Source organism: Thamnophis elegans, chromosome 3, assembly GCF_009769535.1.
Source record: "Thamnophis elegans isolate rThaEle1 chromosome 3, rThaEle1.pri, whole genome shotgun sequence".
NCBI lineage: Eukaryota > Metazoa > Chordata > Lepidosauria > Squamata > Colubridae > Thamnophis > Thamnophis elegans.
Window position 1 is genome coordinate 129,737,599 of NC_045543.1, and position 27,782 is coordinate 129,765,380.

Here is a 27,782-nt window from a genome sequence, read left to right on the forward strand (position 1 = left end):
AACATTGAACTCCAACATCAGATATTATTTATGGATTTACCTTTGGGCTCCACAATTTCTATGTTCTGTTCTGCTGACTCATAAGTTTTCGCTACTATCAATGAAGCCTTAGAAGCCTCTTTTAGAACCTTTTCAAATAAACAAGCAAAGAAATCATTAGCCATTTCTTTTTCTCTCTGTAAAACACTGGTAAATTTTGGAAGACAGTTTTGTAAAAAAAATCAACACTGAATAAATATATAATACTTTATGAACTCAACAAGAATCCAGTGAAAAAACATTATTAACACTTTTTTGATATGATGTAGTATTGAGACAATGGCTGGGTTCCTACTTTGGATTGAGCAAAAGTTGTTTAAGCCAATTTTCTTGGGTGAGTACAATTTATTTATTAGTGTATTGGATTTATCCCCTCCCTTTCTGTCAATTTGATAAACAATTGTTCATTTATAAATCCTAATGACTGGTTTCACACGTAATGTGTTCTCATAGGTTCTAATGAATCTAGCAGCTGTGACTGATAAGTCAGGGTTTATTGCTTTAAAAAAAAAACCAATGCCTTAGGATGTTTCATAAAGGCACTCCTGTTCCTCCTGCTAGATAATGAAACTTGCATCATTTTCCAGTTTCAAAGAGAGTTCACGACATTGCTTTTTCTCCCAATGAAAGCCAACCGTATGCAACCAATTGACCAGATGCCTTCAGTTCTCTTGATTCAGAAAAGGACAAGGACTCACAAGTTTAGAGGGGGATGTAAAAGATAAGCACAAAGTGGGAATGGATGACATGAACATATATTCTTCTGAGCCACATGTTTGTTTATTAAATTTATAAGACCATTTGATTCCTTCATGACTCCGAATGGCATATATTATGCAAACTATTTAAAACATTTATGCCCTTTCCTAGACAGGGAAGTTCTTCACCTGATCACTCATGCTTTGGTCATCTCCCATCTGGACTATTGCAATGTGCTCTACATGAAGCTACCCTTGAAAAGTATCTGGAAACCTCTACTAGTACAAAATGCAGCCTTTTTGGCAATCTTGGGAGCCCAAAGAATGCTGCACTTAGCACCTCTGCTGTGTGAGCTGCATTGGGTGCTGGACTGCTTCTGGATCCAATTCAAGGTGCTGTTTGTGATATTAAATCCCTACATGGAATGGGGATTTAAATCTACAGAACCATCTTCATCCCATTATGTCATCTCGTCACCAGTCAAACAGGGAAAATATATTGTAGATCCTGTCAGCCAAAGAATTCCAACTGGCAAGAGTCTAGGAAGAAAGCCTTCTCTGATGTTGCCTCCAGCCCCCTATCCATCCTGTGAGGCAGGCCTCTATTTCTGGACTTCCATAAAGGCATAAAGATATGCTCTATGCCCTTGCATGGGGTGGACAGATGAGCCTGCAGCCATGGAACTGGTTGACAACAAAAAGTCCTCCTCACCCACCTTTTAATCCATTTTAAATATTTCTTGCCTCTTAAATTTTTACACACTTTTTAATGCTTTTGGTATTTTATTGTATGCCACTCCTCTGTGTGAGGGATGGGTTGCTCTTAAATATGACAAATAAATAAAAACAAAATAGTACAAAACAGAAAATGTCCAAAGAAAAATCACACAAGGTATAACTGACCATTCATCACACAAGGGGTCGCCCTACCCACTCTAGCGCAAGGCTTAGGGCCGTGATGGCAAAACTATGGCACGCTTATCAGAGGTGGCACGCAGAGCCTTCTCTGTGGGCACTCGTGCAATCGCTAGTTGGTCTTTGTGGATGCCGGAGCACCGGAAAATGCCCCCCAAAATGGCAAAAAAACGCCCTAAAACCAGGTCATTTTCTAGGCTGTTTTTGGCCAAAAAAAAACCAGCCAGAAAATGGCCTGGAAATAGTTGAAAAAACCGACCAAAAAACAGGTGTGCTGGAAACCCAAAGACTAGCTTGCCGGCACACATGTGTGCCAACCAGCTGATCTTTGGGTTTCCAGCGCTCTGGCATGAGCACATGCACACACATGCAAGCACCTTGTGGTTTGGGCACTCGGTGCCAAAAAGATTCTCCATCACTGGCCTAGGGAAAGAACCAGGCTTTGTCATTTAAATAAGGGAAGAGTGGAGCACATATGGATATCTGAGGGAAGGCAGTTTCAATGGTCAGGAGCTACATGTAACAGACAAAACATAGTTCCTGGGTCCCACCAGGAAACACAGTTTAACTGATGAGACCCAGAGCATGCTGACTCTGTCTGATCATACAGGATAGATAGAAACCACAGAAGATAAATAATCTCTCAGCGAATCAGGCTTTGACTCGAGAATGACTTGATGGTATATAATTAATGTTAGAAAGACTTTTATTTATTGGTTTATTTATTTATTTTATTTGTATCACCTCTTTATTATTTTTGCAAATAACCCAAAGGAACATATTTAACACACTTTTATCCTCCTATTTTTTATATTACAACAACCCTGTGAGGTAAGTTAGGCTGAGAGAGACAGTGATTGGCTCAAGGTAATCCAGCTGGCTTTATGGTTAAGACAGGAGTTGAATTCACAATCTCCTTTTTTCCAGCCTGGTGATTTAACCACTACACCAAACCAGGTGATTAACAGCATCTTGAATTGTACAGAAGCAGCCCTATGTATAGGACTTGGCAATAGTCTAGGTACAAGATGACCAAAGCATGAGTGATTATCCTATCAACCAGGTAATGGATCATTTGTGAATTTTTGTGAATTTCTTTCTGGCCACAATTGCCATCCTTCAGCAAGAGCTGTGAGTCCAAGAAGAATTCCAGTTACATGGAAGAACTGTGGTGGCACAGAATACAGTACTGCAGGCTATTTGCATTGACTGCGGCTGCCAGCAGTTCAAGTCTCACCAGCTCAAGGTTGACTCATTCTTCCATCCTTCTGAGGTGGGTAAAATGAGGACCCAGATTGTTGGGGGCAATAGGCTGGCTCTGTAAACCACTTAGAGAGGACTGTAAAGCACCATGAAGCAGTATATGTCTAAATGCCATTGCTATTGCTACACCCCAATCCTGAAGTGGGACTTAAGAGTAACATCCCTAAACGTGGATAATTCAAATAACCACAGACATTCATCTTGTCACTGAATGATTAGAAAAAAGTCCTATTTTCAATATATGAATACCAACTAAAACAAAAAAAGCTGCTTTATACAGCAGAATTCAAACAGAGTTATTCTTACAAGGCACAACAGAAAACAGAGATTTAATCTGTGAAGTTCTCCTCTGCAAACTTTAATGAAACTTATGGCAGCACAAATAGAGGCTTTTGCCTCCAATCAATAGTTTATGGAAGTATTTGGAAGAGGAAGGACATAATTGGATTTTTTTTAATTTTAGGACAACCTTAGTAACAATTGTTAAAATCTATTTGGTCTGGTCAAACATACCTCACAGTCCTTGGAAGCACAATTTCAGTTTACCATTCCATGCCAGGTTTACTTACATGCATTTGATTCAAGGAAGAGTCTTTCATTCTGATTGGTAGTAGATTTTCAATCGACATTTCTCTTTCATGGAAGGATTTAATTGCCTCTGAAATCAATGCATCCAGAGATAGGACCTGGATATTAAAAACTGACAGAGACAACCAGGTTTATAATGGGTTTATATTTTATGCCATTATAAAAAGAGATTGTAGGGAAATGGGGTCAAAGGCATGTTTTTTTATGTATCTTTATGAAAATGACAGAAATATGTTTTTAGAGAATTTTCACTCCTACTCTTTGTAGAACCAAGTCCTCCTTTCTGGAGGATTGATGAACTATATCACTCATGCCCCGGGATCCGTACTTCCTGACTTTGCCACAAAGAGACATGAAACAGATAAGGGGGGGGAAAAAAACCTTTGTGGATTTGGGAAAACCCCAGATCAGTTAGAATGCTTATGGCACATGATATAAGGAGCTTAATAGGATTAATAATTACTCCTTTCCTCCTAAGATTTAGGGATTTGAAGACATGTCCTTAGGCATTTAAAGTTAGTTGCTGGGCAAGGTAGTACATCTCCTTTCAGAGTGATTTCACTGATTCGTCCAATTGTTTGCTAATGCCATTTTAAATTACTCCCAAGCATATGGAACTTCATTGGAGTGTGTATAAATAAATACCAATATTGTTTGTTCTGCTAGCTTTTGTTCTGTTTAATTGGCAGTACTGTTTTCTAAACAGGATAGTACCTAAGTCATTGGCATAATTTATTATGATTGTAGTCTTGAAGGGTCATTTAGGTCATCAAGTCTAATCCCCCTGTCCAGAGTAGGGTTGAAATATTCTCAGCACATAATTAATTTCTGGTTGTCTGCCCTACTGATTCCATTGTTAAGATATTTCTTGCTTTTTATATATAATAATTAAATCAGAATTCATCTTCTTTAGCTTAAATCTAGTGCTCTATATCCTATACACTGGAACTATAAAGAGCAGGTCTTAGATTAACAAGCTCCAATAAAGTAGAACAATTACTTCCTGTCTATTCAATAACATCCAAGATGGGTGTCAAAACCCCAAAATGATAGTTAATACATAGCAATGAAGGTCCTGTCCCTTTTCAATATGCATTGCTGGTTTTAACCCTCCTCTGAACCATTTATAAATTCTTCTGGTGCAGCCTAAAATGGGATTTTTGTAGCGATATTACATTGCTGATTCTGCTAACAGCTTCTATATCTAGACATTTTGAACAAATACGAACAATTCTCTCTGTGTGTCTGTGTGTACAAGTATACAGTATGCATATACATTACCCACTCTCTTATATGCAAGCCTGTAAGATATTGCTGATTTCTTAACACTATACCTGTTTCTTTTAAACTACGTTGTATTCCTCAGCCATTTGTCTAATCTAATAATATTGTTTGAATATTGTTTCTTTTGGAGAATAAGCTCTTTGATAAAGACTCCTTCCATATCTTCATCTAGGTTATTAGACAGAGGTGAGGAATGTATTGCCCAGGATTGAACCTTGTAGACTATTTGAGACTTCCTCCAACTTGATGGGGAACTCTTGATGAACACTCTTCATATATAATTTTTGAGCTAGCTAGTCCCCACTTAAGTCTTGTGACTCTCATCTTCCAGAAAGTCTTTGGGGTTGATGCCTTTTAATTGATTGAGTCATTGAATTTATATGCCATTCTTCTCACCAATAAGGTGATATCCCTTCCCTGCATTATGTAATTGTTGTTAAAGGTTATTTTGCTTGGCGAGTTAATAACTAGGATGTTGATTGTTATTGAATGTCTGGGTTTGATTGTTTAGAATTCTATTTGGCTTCTGTTGTGCTACCCAGAGCCTTTTCAAAATTGAGTGTGACACAAGTCACAGAAACATACAACTGTTTTTCTTGGTGCATAAAAATCAATATGATCTGCTTTAGATTCTTCCCTGATATCTAGGTAAATATGATTGGTCTCTAATTATCTTTATCTACTTTTTCCTCTTTCTGAAGAAAGGACATTTGCCCTCCTCTTGTCAAGTGGCATTTTGTCAATTTTCCAAATATTTCCTAAAGGAACAATACAGTTCAGCCACTCCACCAGTTCCCTAGAATGTGGAGACTTAAACTCATCCAAAGTCAAGGCATATTTCCTGATCGTGTTTCTATGAACCTCAAATTTCAATCCTCCTCTTTTATTTTACTGATCACAACCACTTGCCTGAAATGGTTTAGGGTTTCCTGCTTGGGCAAGGATTGGATTAGCAGACTTCCAAGGTCCCTTCCAACTGTTGTTTTGTTAAAACTGAGCCAAAGTTAAGAGTTAAACAGCTGTCTTTCCCTTATTGCTTTGAGAATTTTGCCATCTTCATTCAGTAGCTGGCATACTGTTTATTTTTTCTTTTCTTTTCCTCAAATGGACTCTACTTATCATAGCCATTTATTAAAATTTAAGGTTTAAATCTAAGGCAGTTCTCCAATTTTTATTTATGTATTTATTAGATGCATATGTCCACCCATCTCTCACAAAATGACTCTGGGTAGCATACAATAAAAAGTACTATTAAGCCCATTACAAATATAATTTAAAACAATCAATCACTACTAGCTTCCCTTGAAATCATTACATGGAGCATTGCATGGCTGCATTCCCCAGTGTTGCAGCGAACTGTTTTTTTTTCAACTACAGGTAGTCTTCAAGTTACAACCACAATTGAGCCCAAAAATTATGTTGCTATAAGTGAAATATTGTTAAATGAGTTGGCTCCATTTTATGACTTTTCTTGCCACAGTTAAGTGAATCATTGCATTTGTTAATAATATGGTTAAGTGAATCTGGATTCCCTGTTGACTTTGTTTCCTGGAAGGATCATATTTAGCAGACTTTGTCTGTACATGTGTTAAGATATTGGACAATGCTCCATCAACATTAGCATTTCACAATTCTTGGAAATATCTATAGTCTGTTTTTGAAAAGCATCACCTGCTCTATTCAGGCAAGTCCTGTAGCTTTTTATTCAAGTCGCAAAAGCTAATCACGTAACCCTGGGACACTGCAACCATCATAAATATGACTTGGTTGCCAAGTGTCTGAATTTTGATCATGTGACTAAGGGGATGTTTATGCTGCAAAGTTTATGTGGAAAACAGTCATAAGACACTTTTTTTGGTACCATTGTGACTAAAGACTACCTGTACTCTTCTCTAACTTGGTTGTACCAAGTTGAGAGCAAAAGGTCACCTTGTGCTTCCTTCTTTGAAGGAGAAAATAATGAATATCGTACATCTTGAATTTCCTAGAAGGATCATATTTAGCAGACTTTGTCTGTGCATGTGTTAAGATATTGGACAATGCTCCATCAACATTAGCATTTCACAATTCTTGGAAATATCTATAGTCTGTTTTTGAAAAGCATCACCTGCTCTATTCAGGCAAGTCCTGTAGTTTTTTATTCATTTCACCACTTACTTTAACCCAAATACTCTCAACAGCACTTTCAAATTCAATTGGCAACCTATTGCTTCAATGAATGTTGTTTTCTTTTTCTTTTTAAGTTCTCTCTTTTGATTGCTACAGTCGAACCATCAACCCATTCCCCTTTATCCCTAGTACATTTCAAATGCTGCCTGCAATGTGATGAGCCTGCAGAGATAGGAAAAGATGATACTGGAAAAGAAAAAGGGGGAATGTGTCTGAAAAAGTGGATGCCAAGTGTGAGAATGGAGTCCTCCCATTTTCAGTTTTGATCTACTCAAATGGATATGCAGTCCCCCATAAACTGTCTTGAAGAAACACATTACTCAGTGGGGGGGGGGGGGGCTCTGTGCGACAGAGAACACGAAGACATCAAGGAGGAAATAAATTCTAGGGAAAATAGAAATCCACCCTACCTTTTTCCAAGAAGTTTAAGCAGGTGGTTTTCCCACTATAGAGCTTTCCCAAAATGCAACCTTTCAGAGGGAATGGAGAAAATATAGACGGTGGTGGTTCCGGTTCTGGGGGATAGACAAGTCCCATCAATCTGTGAATCACATGACCCAATATTACATTATCAGGAGGTGGTTTATTTATTCTGATCTCTTCAGGAGGGTACCACTCCTCAATCATCGCCTGTAGTAAGAGAAATCACAACATAAAATGGAACATTTTGCATCCATCCAGACTGCTGGAAAAAGGAACCACATTGAAACACAATCCTATAGGTGCTTACTTAGCAGTAAATGCCATTGAGCTGTATAAGGGATTATCTGAGCAAAGGAAAAGGCTGCAGCAAGTTATTTCATGCAAGATTCACAAGGCTTACAGCCATTAACAAAAATGGACCTTCTCCAACCTGGCATTGTCCAGATATCCAGTTATCCAAATTATGTCCAAACAACCCCTGTTGGGTTTCAATTATAAGAAACTCTAAGGAAGTTCATGAGCCACTGTAATATGTATATTATGTGCAAAATGAGTGTCCCTGGCTTAATTTTTTAAAATCGCTAACAAGAGAGTTAACAGGCTTTGCTCGTGTAATAAATTTTACCTGCTCAATTAAACATTAGGTCTCACTAGGAATTTTCTTAATGATATAAATTAAATTGCTTGACTTTCTTCCTGCTGTTATCATTAGCAAACTTGCTTTTGACTTCAGTGGTACTATAGGTGTATTATAATGTAATCAACACTTCCCAAACTCATGTTTTCCAGTTGTGTTGGCCATTCTGACTGACAATTAAAGAAGCTGCAGTTCACCACATATGGAAGTTTTGAGATTAAGAAAGGCTGCCATAAATAAGCCACTTGAAAACAAAACACATTGAAGCAAGTTGTTTCTACTACTATTAATAATCAAGATCCATGTGATTTGTTGTATCACCTGGAGACATGAACACCTTTTCCTTCTTCTCAATAGAAAGCTTGATTTTTCTTTTGTTTAAACTTTAACTTATTTTTGCTTCTGAATTTCAAAGATGACAATTTGTTCTTCTCTTAGCTATTAACTTGGATCTCAATTTACTAGGATTAGTTTACCTTGTTAAAATGAAAATTTTGTGAATAGAATTGAAATGAATTGATGCAATTTCCCGGATTCTCATTCTTGTTTTGCAATAGAAATTCACTTTTTTTTTTCTTTGCTTTATGAATGGCAGTATCCAACAAGCAGAAATCTGTTCAATGGCTCTGGAACTGGATATATGCCCAGGCATTTTCATTCAAAATCTCAAAGTATGAAATATTTGTACTTAGTTGCATTAAACAATGAGAATGAATTATCTTTTCCTCAAACAAAATAAAACACCCATTAATGTTTCAATTTCACTAGCAAAGGAAAATAGCTTTCTGAGCCAAAGATTGTTTTTTGAGAAATATTACAAAATAAAATCCCCAAACACTCCCAGTATTTTGCAACCTGAACTGTCAAATTTTCCCTGAGCATTGATATTGAGAAAAATAATGATTTGCAGATTATATTTACTCTGCCAGCACAATTTAAACTTTTTGACAAAATAATTTTATTTTGCTCCAAGATACCCTGTGCTTTTTAAAAATCTCTCTCCAGGTGACTTGCCAGACCTAATTTCTGAAGATATGTAGGAAGTGAAGAAACAGAAGATGGAAAGACTTGTAGAGTAAAGAAGGCAGCGTTGGTGGAGATATGCAACCTAGCCTTTTATCTAGGCAACAGCGCCTGTATATCTCTGTCCAAGTTATCTTCCTTGTTTTCTGTAAAACTCCAGTGCATGAATACAAATCCAAGCACTAAACATGGTGTAACCAGATGTAAATGAGCCAAAAGTGGAACACACCAAACATTCTTGCCAAAGCAGGACAAATAATTAATCTGATATTGAGCAGTAATCAATAAAAGCTTATACCTTGATCAATTTGTCTTTTGAGATACCTCAAGTCTCTTTGTTGTTTGTACTTTGACAAACCTCCTCTGGAAATTTTTAAAAAGGAGGGAGAAGAGTTTTCTATTATTAAGTTCTATTAACCTTTAAGAATACAGAATATTTGTAATTCCTTCTGCTATTGTTTCGACATGTCAGAGGCAATGATCTTAAAATGTGGAGAAAGAAAAGAGTGAAAACTGGCCTCAGCTTAGTAAAGACCAGAAAACAAAAAGGACACATATAGGGGGTTAAAAAAATTCTTTAAGAGTGCATACAGGTAACTCAGAATTATAGAAATGTTACTTATTACTGGTAGTTCTTGTTAAGCTGCCACAATTGGGACCTGCTACTTGGTTGTAAAGTAAATCAGTTGCTAAGCAAAACATTACAATTTTACTATAGCTTTCCTTTGTTTTATGACCTTTGAAAAAATCATAAATCCAAGGAGAGGTTGCCAAGTTATTTTTTCATCACTATTGTACTTGAACAGTTCCTAAACAAAGACTACAGGTAGTCCTCGACTTATGACCAAAATTGAACCCAACAGTTCCGCAGCTAATCAAGGCAGTTGATTTATGAGTTGTACACCGTTTTACGATCTTCTTGCCATGATTCTTGAACAAATCACTAAAGTTAGTAAGTGAATAATATGTTCATTAAGCAAATCTGGCTTCATTCATTGACTTTGCTTGTCAGACTTGGCTAGGAAGGTCACAAATGGTGATCACATGACCTCAGGATGCTACAGATGTGATAAATACATGTCAGTTGCCAAGCACCCAAATTATGATCACGTGACCATGGGAATGCTGTAGTCATAAATGTGACAACATGTCATAAGTCATTTTTCTCAATACCATTTTGATTGGTCACTAAAGAAATGCATGTAAGTCAAGGATTAACTATACTTGTAATTCAACTTTATGGCTACCCAGAGTTTCTTTGGAGGAATGAAGGGATTGATGGATAAATAGTGTCAGATAATAATTTTAAGCCTAAAGAACTTAAGTTCCTGAAGGATACTAAGAATAATCACCACAGAAGTTCCTTTACATTTATTTAAAATAAAACAAAGTTGTACAGTAGCTCTCCAGTGAAGATAACAATATGCTAATAGAAAAAAAGACAAAGTTATTCAACTCCTGGTTTGGTTCAGCCTTCTCCAAGAAAAAAAAATGTATTCAAAGAAGGTTAGGTCCAAAATAACAATAATAAAACCATGCTTGGGAAATACATTTTTACTTTCAATTAGTTAAATCTCCAAGGCCACCATACTAAGGGGTCTGGCAAAAATCTTTCAAAACTTGTAAAACACTGGTGCGGTACCTAATGATTGGAAGACAGCAAATGTTTTTCCCCTCTTCAAACAACAGAAAAGGAAAGATCAAATGCATACCTAAAGGTTGAGGATGACTTGGTATTAGTACTTGTGAAAAAGATTTGGTCAAGTAATTACAAACTAAATGGTTGCAATTACAAAAAAAGCAGATGCAGTTTCAGGAAGCATCAACAAAAGTAATTTCCCAAATCACAGGAAGTAGTAACTACAGATTACTCTGCATTGCTGTCATCCCACATCAAGTAGTCTGTTGAATTTTGGGCAGCACATAACTGCTTGCTGCATTGAACAAATTAAATCCAGTTGCAATATAAATTGTGTTGACTGATGTCATCATACCACAGAATACATATCTGACTTTTTGTTTAGTAACAGAACTAGTTAATTGAAAAACAAAACAAAAATATGTCTGGATTTTTCTTGTACATTTCCAAATAATTATTGAAGGAATAGATTTAAGTAGATGTGAGTCTGCTTAGCTCTAGGTCCAATTCTGATTCAAGAAAAACATAGTTGGCTGTTACATTCAAAATGGACAGATACATTTTTCATTTTCTCACCAATCTAACAGTAGAAACCAGTTGTAATTTTTTCTCACTATAAAATAATAAATTCAAACCATATTACCCAGTTTGAATGGATGCAGAAATGATGCAGTACTCTAACCAAGTTATGAAGTGTACACAATGGAAAAGAAATCATGGATAAAGGGGCACAACTTATTATTTCTTACAACTTTTAGCTTATATAATAAGAAACATGAATAATAGCTGAGGTCAAATAAACAATCATGGATTTCATAAATTAGAAATAAGTGCATCTCCTTATCTGCTGCTCCAAACCAGCACATGATTAGCTTGACTGAAAATATACTGGGTTCTATTAAGACACAATTTTCTACTTTATTCAGATCATGTAGCGTTTTTCAGCCTTGGAAACTTTAAGATGTTTGGACTTTAACTCCCAGAATTAGTCAGGTAATGAATTCTAGGAGTTGAATTCCACACATCTTATAGTTTCCAAGGTTGAAAAAAACTGAGATAATGAATGCCAAATAACAAACCAAGAGAAGGCATGAAGAGACAGGAAGAAGGGGAGGAGCATTCAGTGACATGGTTTAAGGTTTCATATATATAACACTCATCAATATTACAAAACTGTTCAAAACAAACTGTGATCATGTGATAGATTCGCAAACTCACTAAGTTTCCTCTTGGTTAGGACTGGGAAAACAGTCAGACTGATAAAGAATTGGAACAATTTCTCTTGAATCAATTTAAGCATTACAGAAGACACATCCATACTTGTTCTTAGTTCAAGAATGAATACACAACTGAACATATAGCAAGCAGCACTTTGGGGCTATAAATATATACAATAATATGGCAAAAATTCCCTCCTGTGGTGGATGCTCTGTTTAAGAACAGATTGGACAACCATTTGTCTAAAATGCCTGAGAAGAGAGGTTGAACTAGAAGAACTCCAAGGTCCCTTCCAACTCTGTTATTCTGTTAAAATCAGCTTTTTTAAATGAATACCTATCACATAAACAGCCTATGCTTACATTTGCCAATGAGGGGCAGAAAAGCAGAATGGGTTGTGTACAATTTGCATATTTTAAGTGTACTAAGTGAATTTCATTAAAGATTATCCCAACGTTTTCTGAATATATTTCTACCCAGTGTTATATTTACCTGGGGAGTCAACAGCCTATGTCTGTTAGCCCTTTGATTTCAACTCTTACCAGTCTTAACAGGATACCAATAGCAGGGAACTGTGGGAATGTACTCCCACTGTCTGGAAGACATTAGATTAGCTACTATGAATTTATAGTAAAACACTGTTGCAGTCTGTAACTAGAGATGACCAAAAATTGCATGTAAGTTATTACAAGTACTGGTAATTCCATGCAAGCAGCTGGAAAATAAACAAGAAGTCTGCTGGACAAAGAAACAGTAGCCCATTAATGTTTGGAACTATATTTTCTGTTTTCTGTAGAATTTACTAAAGAAAAACTATAAGAGATCCTTCAGGATCACTTCTACAGGTGATGAATCCATAGACTGGATTGAAATTAAGACAAAATTTAATTTAATTTAATCCATGCACTTAATTGCTATGAAAATCAATGACTACATTTTTCCAAGAATATCAATAGAAGCCCCCTTAGCTGGATCACCCAACTGATCATTATTTATTATTAACTCATTATTTATTATTGACGAATTGCTTTTTAAAAGCAACTGCCAGTACTTTGAAAAGAGATCTTTTCAGATAACCTAATAAACTGAAAAGAGCAATCAAAAAAGCAAAAACATCTCAAGGGGAAAACCACTTTGAAAACAGGTCACAACATTCCAGTCATTGTGAAGGCCCAGATCCTCTACTGAGACTGATTGTTTGCTTGCATATATTTCATTAGCCAACTAGGTAACATTATCATTGCTAGTGAGTATGTGGTTTCCTCCCTGTTTTAAACAGTACTTGTCTAACAATGTTGAAGGGGACATTGCTTTTTCTTGGTAATTCCTTGATTAGGGTGTTTTTTGCTTGATTTTGTGTATGGTATTAATTCCTGCTTATCTGGGTGTTGCTGTAGAGAATGTATTCGGGACTTCTTCAAAGCGAAACATCTTCAAAGAAAAAAAAGTCCAGTTGCCACCTGCAAAAGCACGTGCTTCAAGAATGTGCAAGAGCACAAACAAAGCTTGTCACTTTGACCCACTAAAGCAGTTGCAAGGCTTGGGCTGCCCTTTTGCAAAGTATGTAAAGACATCAGGAACATCTTGTGAAACTGCCACATCAGCCTTGCAAAATATATAACTGATTATCAATGCAAAGACTGCTTGCTTTGCACTTTTACACAGCCACATCTCTCTTCCGTTTTTGCCATTACTTTGGCTCTAGAAGTAAGGAAGTTCTGACTCTTCCAAATTACACATCCAAGCAAGTAATCTATGGCATCAAGATTACAAATTGCACAAAACCACATTTTTATTTCAGTTCTATTTTTGTTCTTAAATGAATTCTCTACAATCCTACAGAGAAACAAAATACTGAATATGAAGTTGTCTTATATCAATGCAGACCATTAGTTCAGCCAGCTGAATAATGTCTCTATATAAAAATGATATTGACAATGATTCTATGGGGGGTTGAGATAGGAAATTTTCTGCGCTCTGTTGAAAGATACCAGAAATTTAATTTGGATCTTCCTGCACAAAACCCCCATATACATTTTTCTCTCCAAAGTTTTCCCTTCCTTAACCATGGTAATAGTTAACATTTGCACTACCAAGTTTGAAGATTATGTGGTCAAATTACAGCCAATTTTGTAAATTGGAGTGGGTCTTTTTTATGTTTTTGTCCTCTTTCTTCCCCAAGTGCACTTTAATAAATTTGCAAATAAATAAGCACAGTGCCCTTACATTTGCAACTACATTAATTCTCCCCTTTCTTTTATGGAATACTATGGATTGATAAAATGCTAAATAAACAGGAAGAATCTTACAGACCTGAAGAAACACAAAAACCTCGAGGCTGAGAATGTTTAAAAAAATGGTTAATATAAGAAATAACTGTTGACCATGATATAATCATTTCTATACATAGTAATCACAATTATTTTTTGTCTAATCAAAACATTAATACATTATTTATAATACATTGGAAGAAGCTGTTCCACATTGACTGTCCAGAATACGTACAAGCCTACTTTCTGTTGAAAACCAATCTACTTGTCTATAATTATTTAATTAGGTACTTATATCATTATCAATAAAATGGATTACAAGTAGGGCTGTGGTTATCTGGACCAATAGAAGCGAATTCAGGTTTTTCAATAATTCTGTGCAGTCATCTAGTGGTCACCTGGGTTCTTGCAGCCAGATAAGATTGCCCTACTACAGAGCTACATTGAGAAAAATAATTCAAGCACTTTGAAATAAAGAATGTTTTGAAATTTAGAAGCTACTCCATGGACCCCCGTTTCTCTTTCTGTATAAATACGCTACACATAAAGACTTGATGTATATATGTTACCATAGGTAGTCCTTGACTTACGACTGTTCATTTAGTGACTGTTCAAAGTTACAACAGCACTGAAAAAAGTGACTTATGACCATTTTGCACATTTATGACTGTTGCAGCATCCCCTTGGTCACATAATCAAAATTTAGATGCTTGGCAACTACTTCATTCATGTGTCCTGGGGGTCATGTGATCAGCCTTTGTGAACTTCTGACAACCAAAGTCAATGGGGAAGCCAGATTCACTTAACAACGGTGTTACTAACCTAACAATTGCTATGATTCACTTAACAAGAGTAGCAAAAAAAGTTGTAAATGTGGCAAAACTCACTTAACAAATGTTTCACTTAGCAACATAAACTTTGGGATTAATTGTAATTAAGTCAAGGACTACCTGCAGTTGGTGCAGCTGCAACTTTCACAAGGCATGGTTGCGTGCCTTCTGCACCCATGTTAGCATGAACTCATTTTTTTGCTGCATCTTTCTGATAAAGGCAATATCAAGGTGGTTCCTGTTTAGATGATCGGTATATGCTGATGATAATTTCAGTTTTTGTCATCTTACTAGAAGGAATAATATATGAATCACACTGAAGAGAAAAGGTATAATATACCTATTCATTTCACTTGAGCAATGTAATCCTAATAGATTAACGCAAAAGCATCTTGGAAATTTATCCCTGTAACTCCAGTGTTTGCATTAAATGAACAAAATAGGGCATCTTTTAAAAATATATATAATCTATAGTATAAACAAAGAAATAAACTTCACTTTCAGAAATAAGATATATTGTTTTATGTTAACTCAAAAAGGCCGCACAGACTATATGGCTTTACAACTTGATGAAAATAAAATGTACCAATTGTGTTCAGGATGTGGGTACAAAAAGAACATATAAATGTGGTTTCCCAAACAAGATAAAAAATAAACATGCAGGCTATTTATGAAGATAGTTCAAACAAGCTGATAGAAAAAAAAATCCAAACCCAACCTAAATAAAATATACATTTTTCTCCATGCAGTTGAGCTGAAAATAAAGCAAAAAGAATGGAAATAAAAAAGGCAAATATTCAGAATTCAATTATTTAATCAAGTCTGCTTTTGAAAATGGAATGGGGGAGAGGGGATTTATATTTAGATACATACTTACCTCTTCAAAGATTCCTAAAATAAGATAATGATAACTAATTCTGGGAACTGCCTATAGTAAAACTAAAGATACTGAAATGAACTTATCTTAAAATAACAAGAATTGTACTAGAAAATACCAATGAAAGAAGACTACTCATTCAGTGACAGACAATGTTTATTTCACATCAGGCTTTGTGTATTACTTTGCATTAACATTTTCTAGCACACTGTAATGTACTACAACTTAATTTCTACTTAAGTTAAAATATCACAACCTTGGAGCTCTTGCATGTTACTGTTATTGCTTATGAGGGGAAATGGAAGGGACCGTGATAAACACCCAGAATGGCAGTGAATCAATGCATTGCCAAATCCTAGAAAAATGGAGCATAAAGTACATTTAATTCTGCCAAAATGCTTATTATGCTAATATGAAACCTATGCATCAATCACAAAACAAATGTGATGTTCATGAACAATGATTTTGTGAGCTATTTATATTCTTCCATTAGGCCGTATCAGTTGGGAGTACCTTATATTCATCATAATCTTTCTCATCTAGCAAATTAATTTTGTCCAGTTCTACTAATTGTTCTGGAGTTGGCTCATCTGACAAATCGCTGACGTCAGCTTGCTCATAAATTGGCTTTCCTTTTAAGAAGAGCTCCTTCCAGTCACGCATTATCTTTGCAGGAATTAAACTGTGGAAATAAAGAAAAATAAAATTGTATTTAGTACGAAGGGAACAGGCTTTTAATCAACGAAAGTGATCAGTGGAACATAAGAAATAATAGAGGAAGAAATAATGAATTTTGTCAGATAAATTCTATTTAGACAAAATGGCTCAATTACACATTAGGAAGATCAGTTTTTACCCTAACTGACTTGGAATTTGTTATATACCTGGGTGTTGGGATATTATTTTATATTCAAATTGTTGAAAATAAACAAATGGGCAGGAAATTGAAGTGATTGCAAATAATCATTGCTAAAACATATGATATCTTTTATGAATAGTAGCTTGAGAAAGACTGGTTGCCTAGTGAATTGTAATGCTTTATATATAGTACATCAACAAGATTTCTTTCTCTTTCCTTTCCTCTCTTCCTCACCTGAATCTCAATTCAGTTTTTTTCTCTTTTTCTTTCATACCCCCTTTTTATTCTTTCTTGCTACTGCTGAAAAGAATAAAGTATGTATCTGTATTTCTGTAAATTGGTCTGTATCTGTGCCCGTTGTTAGTAATAGTTAATAGCTCTAGTGATTAGTTAATAGCCTAGCAGTGCCGTGGTTAAAAGGCAGTATTGTAGGCAAACTGTGCCCTTCAGTCTGGAGTTTGATCTTGACAGTTGACTTTGACTCAGTCTTCAATCCTTCCAAGGTCAGTAAAATGAGGACTCAGATTGTTGGGTGCGATGTGTTGATATTATAAACTACCCAGAGAGTGCTGTAAAGCACTATAAATCTAAGTATAAGCTATTGCTACTGTGTATGTGAAAATGGTTGCTAAATGAAAACGATACGATTTATAAATGTGATTCCTTCTTTTATTGGCAATTAATGTTAATCAATTATTAATTGTTATTTTTTATTCTGTTCCTGTTTAGCAACAGCAATAGCATTTTGATTTATATACCACTTCACAGTGCTTTACAGCCCTCTCTAAGCGGTTTACAGGGTCAGCATATTGCCCCCAACAATCTGGGTTCTTATTTTATTGATCTCAGACAGATGAAAGGCTGAGTCAACCTTGAGCTGGTCAAGATCAAATTGCTGGCGGTGGGCAGAGTGAGGCTGCAATACTGCACTCAAACTGCTGTGCTACCACGGTTCTGTTTAGGAACATGACTTGACAGATATAATATTCCTACCTACACACGTACATATATAGAGAAAAAAACCTTGCATATATTTGGCTGGGGGGGGGTAGGGAATCTCTAAATCTGATTTCAGCTGAGTTGATAAGTCAGGAATCTGGATATTGCACAAGATATTTACCTCTAAAGAGACAAGGTGTATCAGTCTATCTATGTGGAGGGAGAAATTCAGGACATCATTATTCCAGATAAATATGCTAAGCAAAATGAAGAGGCAAGAGATACCTCACAACTATGTGTGTTCATCCATGCTCTCATTTTTTTTCTCCTCTGGCTAGGAATAGTTCCACTTTTGTTGTGTCGAAAAGAAGCAACTGCTAAATTTGGATCAATCCAAGTTAAGTTCAATTAGTCAAAATGATCTGAGATTTCATTTTAGAATGGACATGGGTACTGTTTGTCAAGGTTTAATCTTAATATTTTTCACTTAAGAAAATTATTTTTTTATATATAAGGGACACTATTCTGAATATGTGTATGGGGGAGAATTTCACCAGAAATATTTGATCAGTAAAATGATAAAAAAAAAACCAGAAACTATTTTTATTTTACTAAGAATATATTTGTGATTACTTGAAATAATGCATTAATCTACTGAGTATATCTCAGCATAACATCTCTAACAGTAGATAGGTATACGTATATAGCCTTATCACAAAAAAACTATACAACTAAATGCTCTTTAGCTGGTACTGTTTATATTTTACTAATGTTATTCTGAGCATTAATTGCATAACTTAAGAAATAGGTTCCACTCCCAACTTTTCAAACTGATAGGTAGCACAAAAATATTTTGAACAGATCTGTAGGGTAGATATTTTTAAGGCAGTGTTTCTGTTTTGGCCACTTGAAGATGTCCCAGAATTCCCCACCCAACATGCTTCTTCAAGCAGCCAAAGTTCCACACATCTGCAAGTGATCAAGGCTGAGAAGCATTGCTTTAAGTTATGTAACTTATATGGAGCTGCAGGTTATGTAAACACACAATACCCATTTTGGTGGCAGGAAACGCTGAGAGATGGAGTTCACCACTCTAATGGGTACCAACCAAAGGAAACTCAAGTTAGAATTCACTCTTTAACTTTCCTACAGCTTATTTAATTAAATGTTTATAACTCCGTTGACAGCATTCCATAGAGTGGATTTTAACAGAAACAACCTAAAGAAAACTATGAGGCACAACTGCTTTCCCTCGCTCAAAGTGTAGATCAATCACTAGATTTTTATAAGGCAATGAAATAAAATTAAACCAAGGAGGATGCCTCCTTGATGCCAAGACAAAAAGACACTTTATAACTAGTGGATTCATCTGAAATTGGTTTTTCTTAAATCTCCATATGGTGAGCTCACACTGGTTGGACTGTAGATGACACCTCAACAGATCTCAGCAATTGTTCCTATATATTGAGTTCTCAAGCCCAAATTTTACTCGGGCTTCATTGCTGTTTTCTCATCTAGATGCCTGAGAATCAATTTCTGTATATTTCTATGTTGCTCACTTTCCCCAACATAGCCAAAAGGGAATGCAAAACCAAAGCAAACAAAAAACAAAGCTGTATATATTAGGGACTTACTTATTTGTCAGTGTTCTATATTCTCCTATTTTAGTTGCTAAATCAATGATTTGTTCAACCACCTCCCAGCAAATGTCATAATGCTTCTTATAACGAGCCTCAGCTCTTTCAGCAGCAAGTTTTGCATGCAGTTGTTTTTCTCTAAGGGCCTGTTCTGCGAGTTCAATTTTTTCTTGTTTTGCAAGAGCCTAAAAGGAGATGGGGGGGGAAAAAACTGGTCAATTTCCTCAAATTGATAAGACAAGAAGTGAAATGTAGCACGAAAGCTCATTATCTAAACCTTGCGGTCATTATTAATAGTCCAGATAAATACATTCTTATATAAATCTTATATAAATCCTTGGGAAGGAAAGTCAGCTTGAGAAGTCAACGATTTAGAGACCAGCAATAGCTTTTCTTGGAATCATGAAAGAGCTGAAAAAAGCAGCCTTAGGATTCTGGGAAAACATATCTGTTGGGTATTAAGGCTTCACTCCAGTCAGCTGTTCAAACGGGAAGAGACATTCATCCTGATTGGCTGTCCGTCTGACAGCTGACTATGAAAGGAGCTGTTAGACGGGAATCAGCTGTTGTTGTTAGCTGAGCTGTCACTGTTAGCCGAGTTGTTAGAACTAATAGAGTTAGCCAATGTTATTCTGTCTCACTTCCGTTCTTCCATCCTCTGTTCTTGGAACAGAATAATATCAATGTTTTAAAGAAGGCAACCACATATTATGTTTGGCAACCACTATCTTTTTGGAATTAGAATTAAAGCACTGCATAGCTCTAGCAAAAAATATTGGTTCAGAAATAGATTATATCAGCTCCAGATTAAATACTGATATTGATTTAATATCCACCTGAACACCTGTAGCATTTGAATAAGCACTGGAACATCTTCAGAATCTGATGATATCAATGTCAAAACAAGGGTTGCAACATAAGCATTGCTCCTTATACCCTGTTTCCCTGAAAATAAGACCTCCCTGGATAATAAACCCAATCGGGTTTTTGAGTGCATGCGCTAAAATAAGCCCTCCCCCAAAAATATTGCAACACAGCAGCAGTCATGAGATGACCACACTTGCAGCCTCCTGCACCCCAAAAATAATAAGACCTCCTTGAAAATAAGGCCAAGCGCTTATTTCAGGGGTCAAAATAAAATAAAATCCTGTCTTATTTTTGGGGGAAACACGGTACATATGTGTGCAGCACCATGGTGCGCATAAAAAGGGCATTGAGAATACATTTCATATCCCTTTTTTTCATTTGCTGCTCGACCCACACCTGCCAAGGATACCCAATATAAGCATTTATTTTGCTTACTTAATAGCTAAGTATGATGCAAGTCAGATCTCTTTTCCTTAAAGAGATCTGCTTAAAGAGTTGATCTCTTTAAGGAACCTGCCAGGCACTACTGGTTTTGTTTTGTAACAGCAAGGAAAGCAATCAATGCAGTCCGTCAGATCTGCATGAACATATAAGAAGAATCTGGAGCAGAGGGACATACCATCAAATTTATATCTTGTAAACCAATGTGTCTGACCAAAACAAGGTGTGAACTATTTTCATCCTCTGAAAGGACTGGACAAAGCAAGCCTCAAAATGTTCTTTGACTGGACTTTTGTCCAGTAATTATCTCCTTTTCATAAAAGACATTCTTCAACCAGTGTGTTAACCCATTTATTCCACTGTTACTAAAGTTAGAATTCTGCTAACTATATTAGAAGGCAGAAGAACATGACTGTCGACTGTTATTCTGTTAATTCTTTCATTTGAGCTCCTCAAATATGCTATAAACGTAAGAACCTAAATGAGGACACATCTTTCTGATTCTATAGCTTCCTATACGTCTCTCTGGCACACAAGAGAATTGTGGCCTCTAGTGGATGTTCCTATCATTTCAAAATAAAGTTCTGGTGGCTTCAAAAGGACCATTTGTACAGGACTGCACTGTATTATAACTACACACAGGTAATCCTCAACTTACAACAGTTCTTTGAGCGATTATTCATAATTATAACGGCACTGAAAAAAGTGACTTATGATTTTTCACAGTTATGACCTTTGTAGCAGCCCCATGAACATGTGATCAAAATTTAGATGCTTGGTATACTTATGACTCTTGCACATGCCCAAAGTTCATGTGATTGTTTGCAACCTTTTCACAAGCAAAATCAATTAAGTGAAGCCAGATTCACTTAACAATTGTGTTAAGTGAACCATGTTAATATGGACAACTTAGTTCATATTTATGACGATTGCCGTGTCCTCGGGCCATGTGATCAGCTTTTTCAACCTTCTGACAAGCAAAGTCAATGGAGAAGCCAGATTCACTTAACAACCATGTTACTAACTTATCGACTGCAGTGATTCACTTGACAACTGTGGCAAGAAAGGTCATCGGGCAAAATTCACTTAATAAATGTCTCACACAACAACAGAAATGTTGGGCTCAATTGTAGTCATAAGCTGAGGACTATCTGTACGTGGAAGTGAATCTTTGGTGAACACTGTCGATCAAATCTTTCAACCTCTTTTGAAGGATGAAAAAGATAACTTTTTCCAGAAGAATGGAAGAATAGCACATGCTTCATAGACACTATCCAGTAATCTCGTACTATGCAACATGGTCACATGTATAATCATTTGCACTGTCTCATGGTAAGATAATCACATTCTCTGGTGGTTTTGTCACTTAGGGAGGGAAATGTTCCAAAGGGGCTTTTTCAAAAGGCAACTGGACTTTCTAGTTTTTCTTTGAAGACATTTCGCTTCTCATCCAAGAAGCTTCTTCAGCTTCTTTCTTCTTCAAAGAAAAATCAGAAAGTCCAGTTGCCTCTTGAAAAAGCACCTTTGGGACAACCATGACCTGGATGACTGAGAATCTCCATAGACATTTAGGGAGGGACATGCAAAAGAGAAAAATACAGTAACAAAGATGAAAATAATGTATATCTACCTCTTCCCTATCAAGAGCTTCTTGAAATTCTTTGAGGCGTCTTTCCTCAAACTGCTTTTCTCTGTGAATTCTGTTTTGCCACAGGACTTCTTTCTCATGCCTCACATGCATAAGTTGAACAGCTATTCTCCGTTCTTGCTGGGACTGTCTCATAAGTCGGTTGACAAGCTGCTCTTCTCTATAGGCCTCCTAAAATAATAAAGAAACCAACAACAGTGATGCAATATACAGCTTTTGCTAGAAACTGGGAGACCATTAGTGTAGTCCTACTTCAAGCACAAAGCCTGCTGGGAGACCTTGGTTGATCATTTTCTCTCAGCCCTGTCAGTTCAAGTGATCTTTGAGGAATAATCTCAATTCAACTGAAAGGGTTTTACTTTCAGGAAAACAGGAAACAAGTTGCATAGTATCATCAACTGACCTCTTGTGGGGTTAATTAGCTTCAGTTTATTTCAAGGGCTTGTGGATAAAGAAATTAAAGATATTGCTAAAGGTACTAGTAAAAACGGATGATTTGCCATCAGCAATTCTTAGTCCCCCAGTCCTGATGCACTCATAAAACCAGGGTTTCACCTATCAAGATGCTATATTTTTAAATTTGAAGAACTTGCCCTGTTTTTCATTTTTAGTTTTTTTTACAGTTCCAAATTTTATACTTTTAATAACATGCTAGTTTTTTTTTAAAAAAAATATCACTATGCTTAACATTAAAGTCTGATCCAGAAGTCAAAAATGTGCTTATTATTTTTACCAGTAAAGGTAAATTGTTCTCCAAACAGGTTTCATAATAGCTTTTACTTTTCATGTCTTTTCAAACAGGTTAATTCGCAACAGTATAATCTAAAAAAATCAGAAGGCAACGTATCTAACTCACTTCTTGCGCTTCGTGAGCTATGAGTTGCTCCCTTAACATCTTTCTCCTTCTCTTCTCCCGTTGTTCTCGAGCAAAGGTATCCTCCTCAAGACGTTTCTGAATTTTCCTAATATATTCATCATCCGAGTAGGTGTTCAATAGGTCAGTAATAACTGGTTTTGCCGTAGCTAGTTCTTGGGCCTGCTTTAATGCATTTAGCATGCTAAGAAAATAATACAGGGCATCTGGTGTTACAGGCTTTACACAAAGAATTAAAAAATGGCTTCTTATCTGTTGCTTTATATTGCATTATATTAGTGTTATTGGTATATATTTTTCTTTTATATTTTATATTATACTAGAATGTTCACAACACCATCAATACACATACAAATAGGCCTCCACTTACATCTGTAACTGACTCTGGCAATTACAGTCACTAAATTGTAACAATCATAAAGCAGGTAACCACATGACCCATTTTTATGAACTTTTCCATGGCAGTTGTTAAGCAAACCCATTATTCACTATGATTTTTGCGGGAAACCAGAAGTAAAGACCAATTTCTGGCAAAAAAATATAAATTGTGGTCATTTGACTGCCAAATGTTGCAAACAGCCATCGTTTTGGCCATGTGCCCAAAATGCGGTCAAATGATCTTGGAGGGAGGGCAGCCTCAGAACTTTAGAAACTGGTTGTACATATTTTTTGGGGCAGACAGGTTTTTTATAACTTCAACCAATTGCTATGTGACTGGTCATAAGTCAAGGACTACCTATATACACTTCAAAGTATCACAAGACTAGGATGGCTTTGGAATCCTTTTTCCATTTTTTTTTTTTTTTTTGTAGATAACCTGACCGCTTCTTGAACAGGAGATAATCCTATGCATTCTTCACTGTCCTGATTTATATCCTACCTACAGCTATCACTTGCTCTCTCACACACAAAAACCCATCCTTGCCTTTAACTCTAAAACTAGTTTCCATGGCAACGATCAAGCAACGAAGCCTCCATCTGGATTAAGACTTGATGACTTAATTCCTTTAACCCCATAATCTCATGGTCCTAATTTGGATTATCCCCTTATCTATAGCAGTGCTGGGGAAAAGATCTGATGGATAGGAAACAAAAGAAAAACAGTAAAAGAGAAACAACTTATGTGTACTAAAGTAGTCTTTTGAGCTCTACTTTTCAGAGCTTTGTCAGCTCCTTCTTTTCAACAGTCTTCTCTTTTCTGTGCCAAACTGGGGTTAACAAGTTAAGTATCACCAGACTGCTCTTCTATTAAGACTGAATATTTTGGCAGAGATCTCATGAACTCTACTTTGGGAGAAACATTTGTAAAAACAAAACTGTCAGGCCATATTACATATAAGTAGAGTCAGGGGAGAAGAATGAAACTACTAACAATGTCCACAACATCATTTCTCCCCTGTGCACTTTGTAGTATTAAGTGATCCAGAGTGATTTAAGATTTTCCATAATCTAGTTATCGAAGTCAGTTCTCTCCAAAATGTTAACTGAAATGTTATGCCCTACTCCTCACCCCTATGAGACAATCAGCATTTCTCCAGTAGAAACTTATAGCTTCTTCTACAGTTGTGCAACTTTTGTTGTGCCAAAAGAATACTAATCAGGACAGGATTTATATTGCATAAGAGATGGCTGGGCGAGGCCAAGCTATTGGTAGTAAAATAGCTGATGAATGAAGTATATGCTGACATTTCAACTGCGTGGAAAAATATGAAGTATTCCCAGTGAAAAATAAAATTACGGATGGTAGCATATCTATCCAGCAGCTTTATGTCAGTACAGTAGTATAAATACAGCATATTTAACCACCTGCATGACTGAAACAAAAGCTTATTAATAAGGTGTTTGGCAAATAGAAGGGTGTTTCTATTTTCACACTGCCTAGCAGAAAAACAGAGCAAAATTTATTGGAAATAACGTCACCTCTCTGTGAGTTTGGCAGGTACAACAGCCTCTTTCTTCATTTGTTTTTCGAAGTTCCTAATTTCAGTATATGTGATCTAGAAAAAAGTAAGCATATTTCAATTCATTTCCTTCTGTTTAATTCCTTATTGCATCCCATTACAAATTAACAAGATGTTCAAAGCACAAATGCACTGTGCCATGGGATTTCTACTGTTCAAGATGTTTGCTAAACAAAAATATGGTGTCGTGCCAGTAAGGTTAGTAAAGTGCATTGGAGTTTCATTAAGTTATGTCATCCATGCAGCACATGTGTCTGACAGTATTGCAAACTTTAAGTGATTAGATGAGAACCAAGGAAAATATTTCTGTAAATGCATTGGTTTAATTTGTATTGCGCAAATTAACTACTGTTCATGTTTATTTCACTTTAAATAAACAAATAGAACAAAAGCCACATAAACAAATGGAACAATGAACAATGGTTAACTGAAATATGTTTATTAAGAGTTTACAATATCCCCCCACCTCTTGTTCCTGAACAGATTCAAGAACTTGAGATCTTTACCACTTTTCCCCATTTTTATATGCTCACTCTTATACTTCATACACTAACATTTTTGATTCCAACAGCAGCTTTTCTCTCTAATAAATGCAGTGCCAGCAGGGCAAGCAGAAATGTAACATATCCATACATTATCTCAACGAGAGCCTACTAAAACAAGTGAATACAATAAAAGGTGGTATGTTCACCCAAATAATATGAGTTCTGCCCTATGTGTGTAGCACGGTGGTGCAGTGGTTAGAGTGCAAGTACTGCAGGCTACTTCTGCTGACTGCCTGCAATTTGGCAGTTCAAGTCTCACCAGGCTCAAGGTTGACTCATCCTTCCATCCTTCCAAGGTGGGTAAAATGAGGACCCAGATTGTTGGGCAATATGCTGACTCTGTAAACTGCTTAGAGAGGGCAGTAAAGCACTGTAAAGCGGTATATAAGTCTAAGTGCTATTGCTATTAAATAATCAGGGGAATATGCCTGTTCTGCTGTCTTAGGAACAGTGCACTTTATCCTCAAAACATTTCTGAAGGAAAGAGAAAGTGAGGATAACAGGTTTGCATTGGATTTTAACATGGCAGTACGGTAAATTTTAACAAACCTTTTCAGTCTTTTGGAAGTATATGTTTGTTGTTTGGGAGTAAGTGTATTAAGCAACAAAACAGGTGCCTCTGCAAGGTTTAAGGTGTATTTTGCCTCCAAATCTATCCAATTCCCCAAAAAAGTCTGAAAAATTCAACCCTGATGATTCTTAGGACCATAAATAGATTGGTGAGGGGTTGGCCTGCTGATTACTTACCCATAATATATACGGATCTAAATTATGAAAAAAAACACCTTTATCTAGATTTATATGTATTCCTATCTAACTGAAGGGATATGTGTAGGTTATGAATGTTCCTTCTTCTGGATATTTATTATGAAGAAAAAAATAAAAGGGGTGAATTTCCAACTCTGAGTCTAAAGATCTGAATTTCAGTTATATATAGTTACTACAGCATTCCCCCCACCCAATTTGCACCTAACTGCAGTACAAAATCCTTATGATGATACTTTATCTCATTCCCATCTATACGTGAGCCATTGTAAAGTGTCCTTATGTGCTCACTGTTAAAATATTATTTTCCCATTAAATACTGAACAAACTCTAGCAGTTTTATGTGGGTGTAGTCCAAAAGACTTCACAGATCACTTTGCGGGGTTGCAATGAGGTGACTTGCAGAGCGTGAGATTAACGCAATTCCTCGTTATTTTTTTTAAAATTTATTTTTAAACAAACAAAAACATAAAACACATACAACCTTCTTCCACTTCATATAGCGTGTCGTTTGGTTACAAGATTTTGTGCGTCCTTTCCATGGTCATCACTTACAATTATATATTGAACCACAAATTGTTCATTAGATAAACATAAGTACATTATTGTTATATGTCAATTTTTCAACTGTAATTATTATTCCTTAATTTTAAAGAACATAATCTAAATATAGAATCCATACATACAGCATCATTTTGTATCACTAGTTCAACTTCAATTATTATTCCTACATTTTAAACAAAAATATTCTATATATTGAAATCATACATATAAGATCATTCTATTACATCGTTCTAATCTGTTTAACAGTACTAAACCCTTCATTCTATTATTCTTAAAATATAAAAAGTTCTCCCATTTTTTCCATTACCATGATGTTTTACCTAACCATTGATAAAACAAATATCAAGCCTTGTAAAATTGTTCATCTTCTTGTTCTCTAATTTCAAATGTCAATTTACTCATTACCGCACATTCCATAATTTTTTGAATAATTTCCTCCTGCGTTGGTATTTTCTCATTTTTCCAATTTTTTGCAAATACAATTCTAGCTGCTATTAAAACATTTACAATCAAATATTTCAAGTCTCTATTATATATTTCGGGTATAATTCCCAATAAAAAGTCTCTGGTTTAAAGTCATTTTTGTGTCATTTTCTCCAACCACGTATGGATCTTAGTCCAATATCTTTTAGCTTCTGCTCAAGTCTACCACATATGGTAATATGAACCCAGTGTCTGATGACATTTCGAACACTTTTCTGATTTATTCTTGAACATTCTTGCTATTCTCGTCAGGGGGTAGATGCTACTTGTAAAACATCTTTTACAAATTTTCTTTATATGCTGTTGACATTGTCATTTTGTAATTT

The 27,782-nt window shown here is 35.9% G+C and overlaps 1 protein-coding gene across 1 annotated transcript in view; it reads right to left on the minus strand.

Annotated features, from left to right (window-relative positions):
- The window catches only part of SPEF2 (sperm flagellar 2), a 109,316-nt gene that overhangs the window by 65,535 nt on the left and 15,999 nt on the right, over nucleotides 1-27,782 (minus strand). The window contains exons 6-13 of the mRNA XM_032213895.1: nucleotides 25,059-25,135; nucleotides 23,121-23,322; nucleotides 22,247-22,435; nucleotides 19,306-19,493; nucleotides 16,387-16,555; nucleotides 7,367-7,586; nucleotides 3,485-3,615; nucleotides 41-128 (exon numbers count right to left, since the gene is read on the minus strand). Of these exons, the coding sequence (XP_032069786.1) occupies nucleotides 41-128; nucleotides 3,485-3,615; nucleotides 7,367-7,586; nucleotides 16,387-16,555; nucleotides 19,306-19,493; nucleotides 22,247-22,435; nucleotides 23,121-23,322; nucleotides 25,059-25,135 (1,264 nt within the window). The remainder of the gene's footprint in view (nucleotides 1-40; nucleotides 129-3,484; nucleotides 3,616-7,366; nucleotides 7,587-16,386; nucleotides 16,556-19,305; nucleotides 19,494-22,246; nucleotides 22,436-23,120; nucleotides 23,323-25,058; nucleotides 25,136-27,782) is intronic.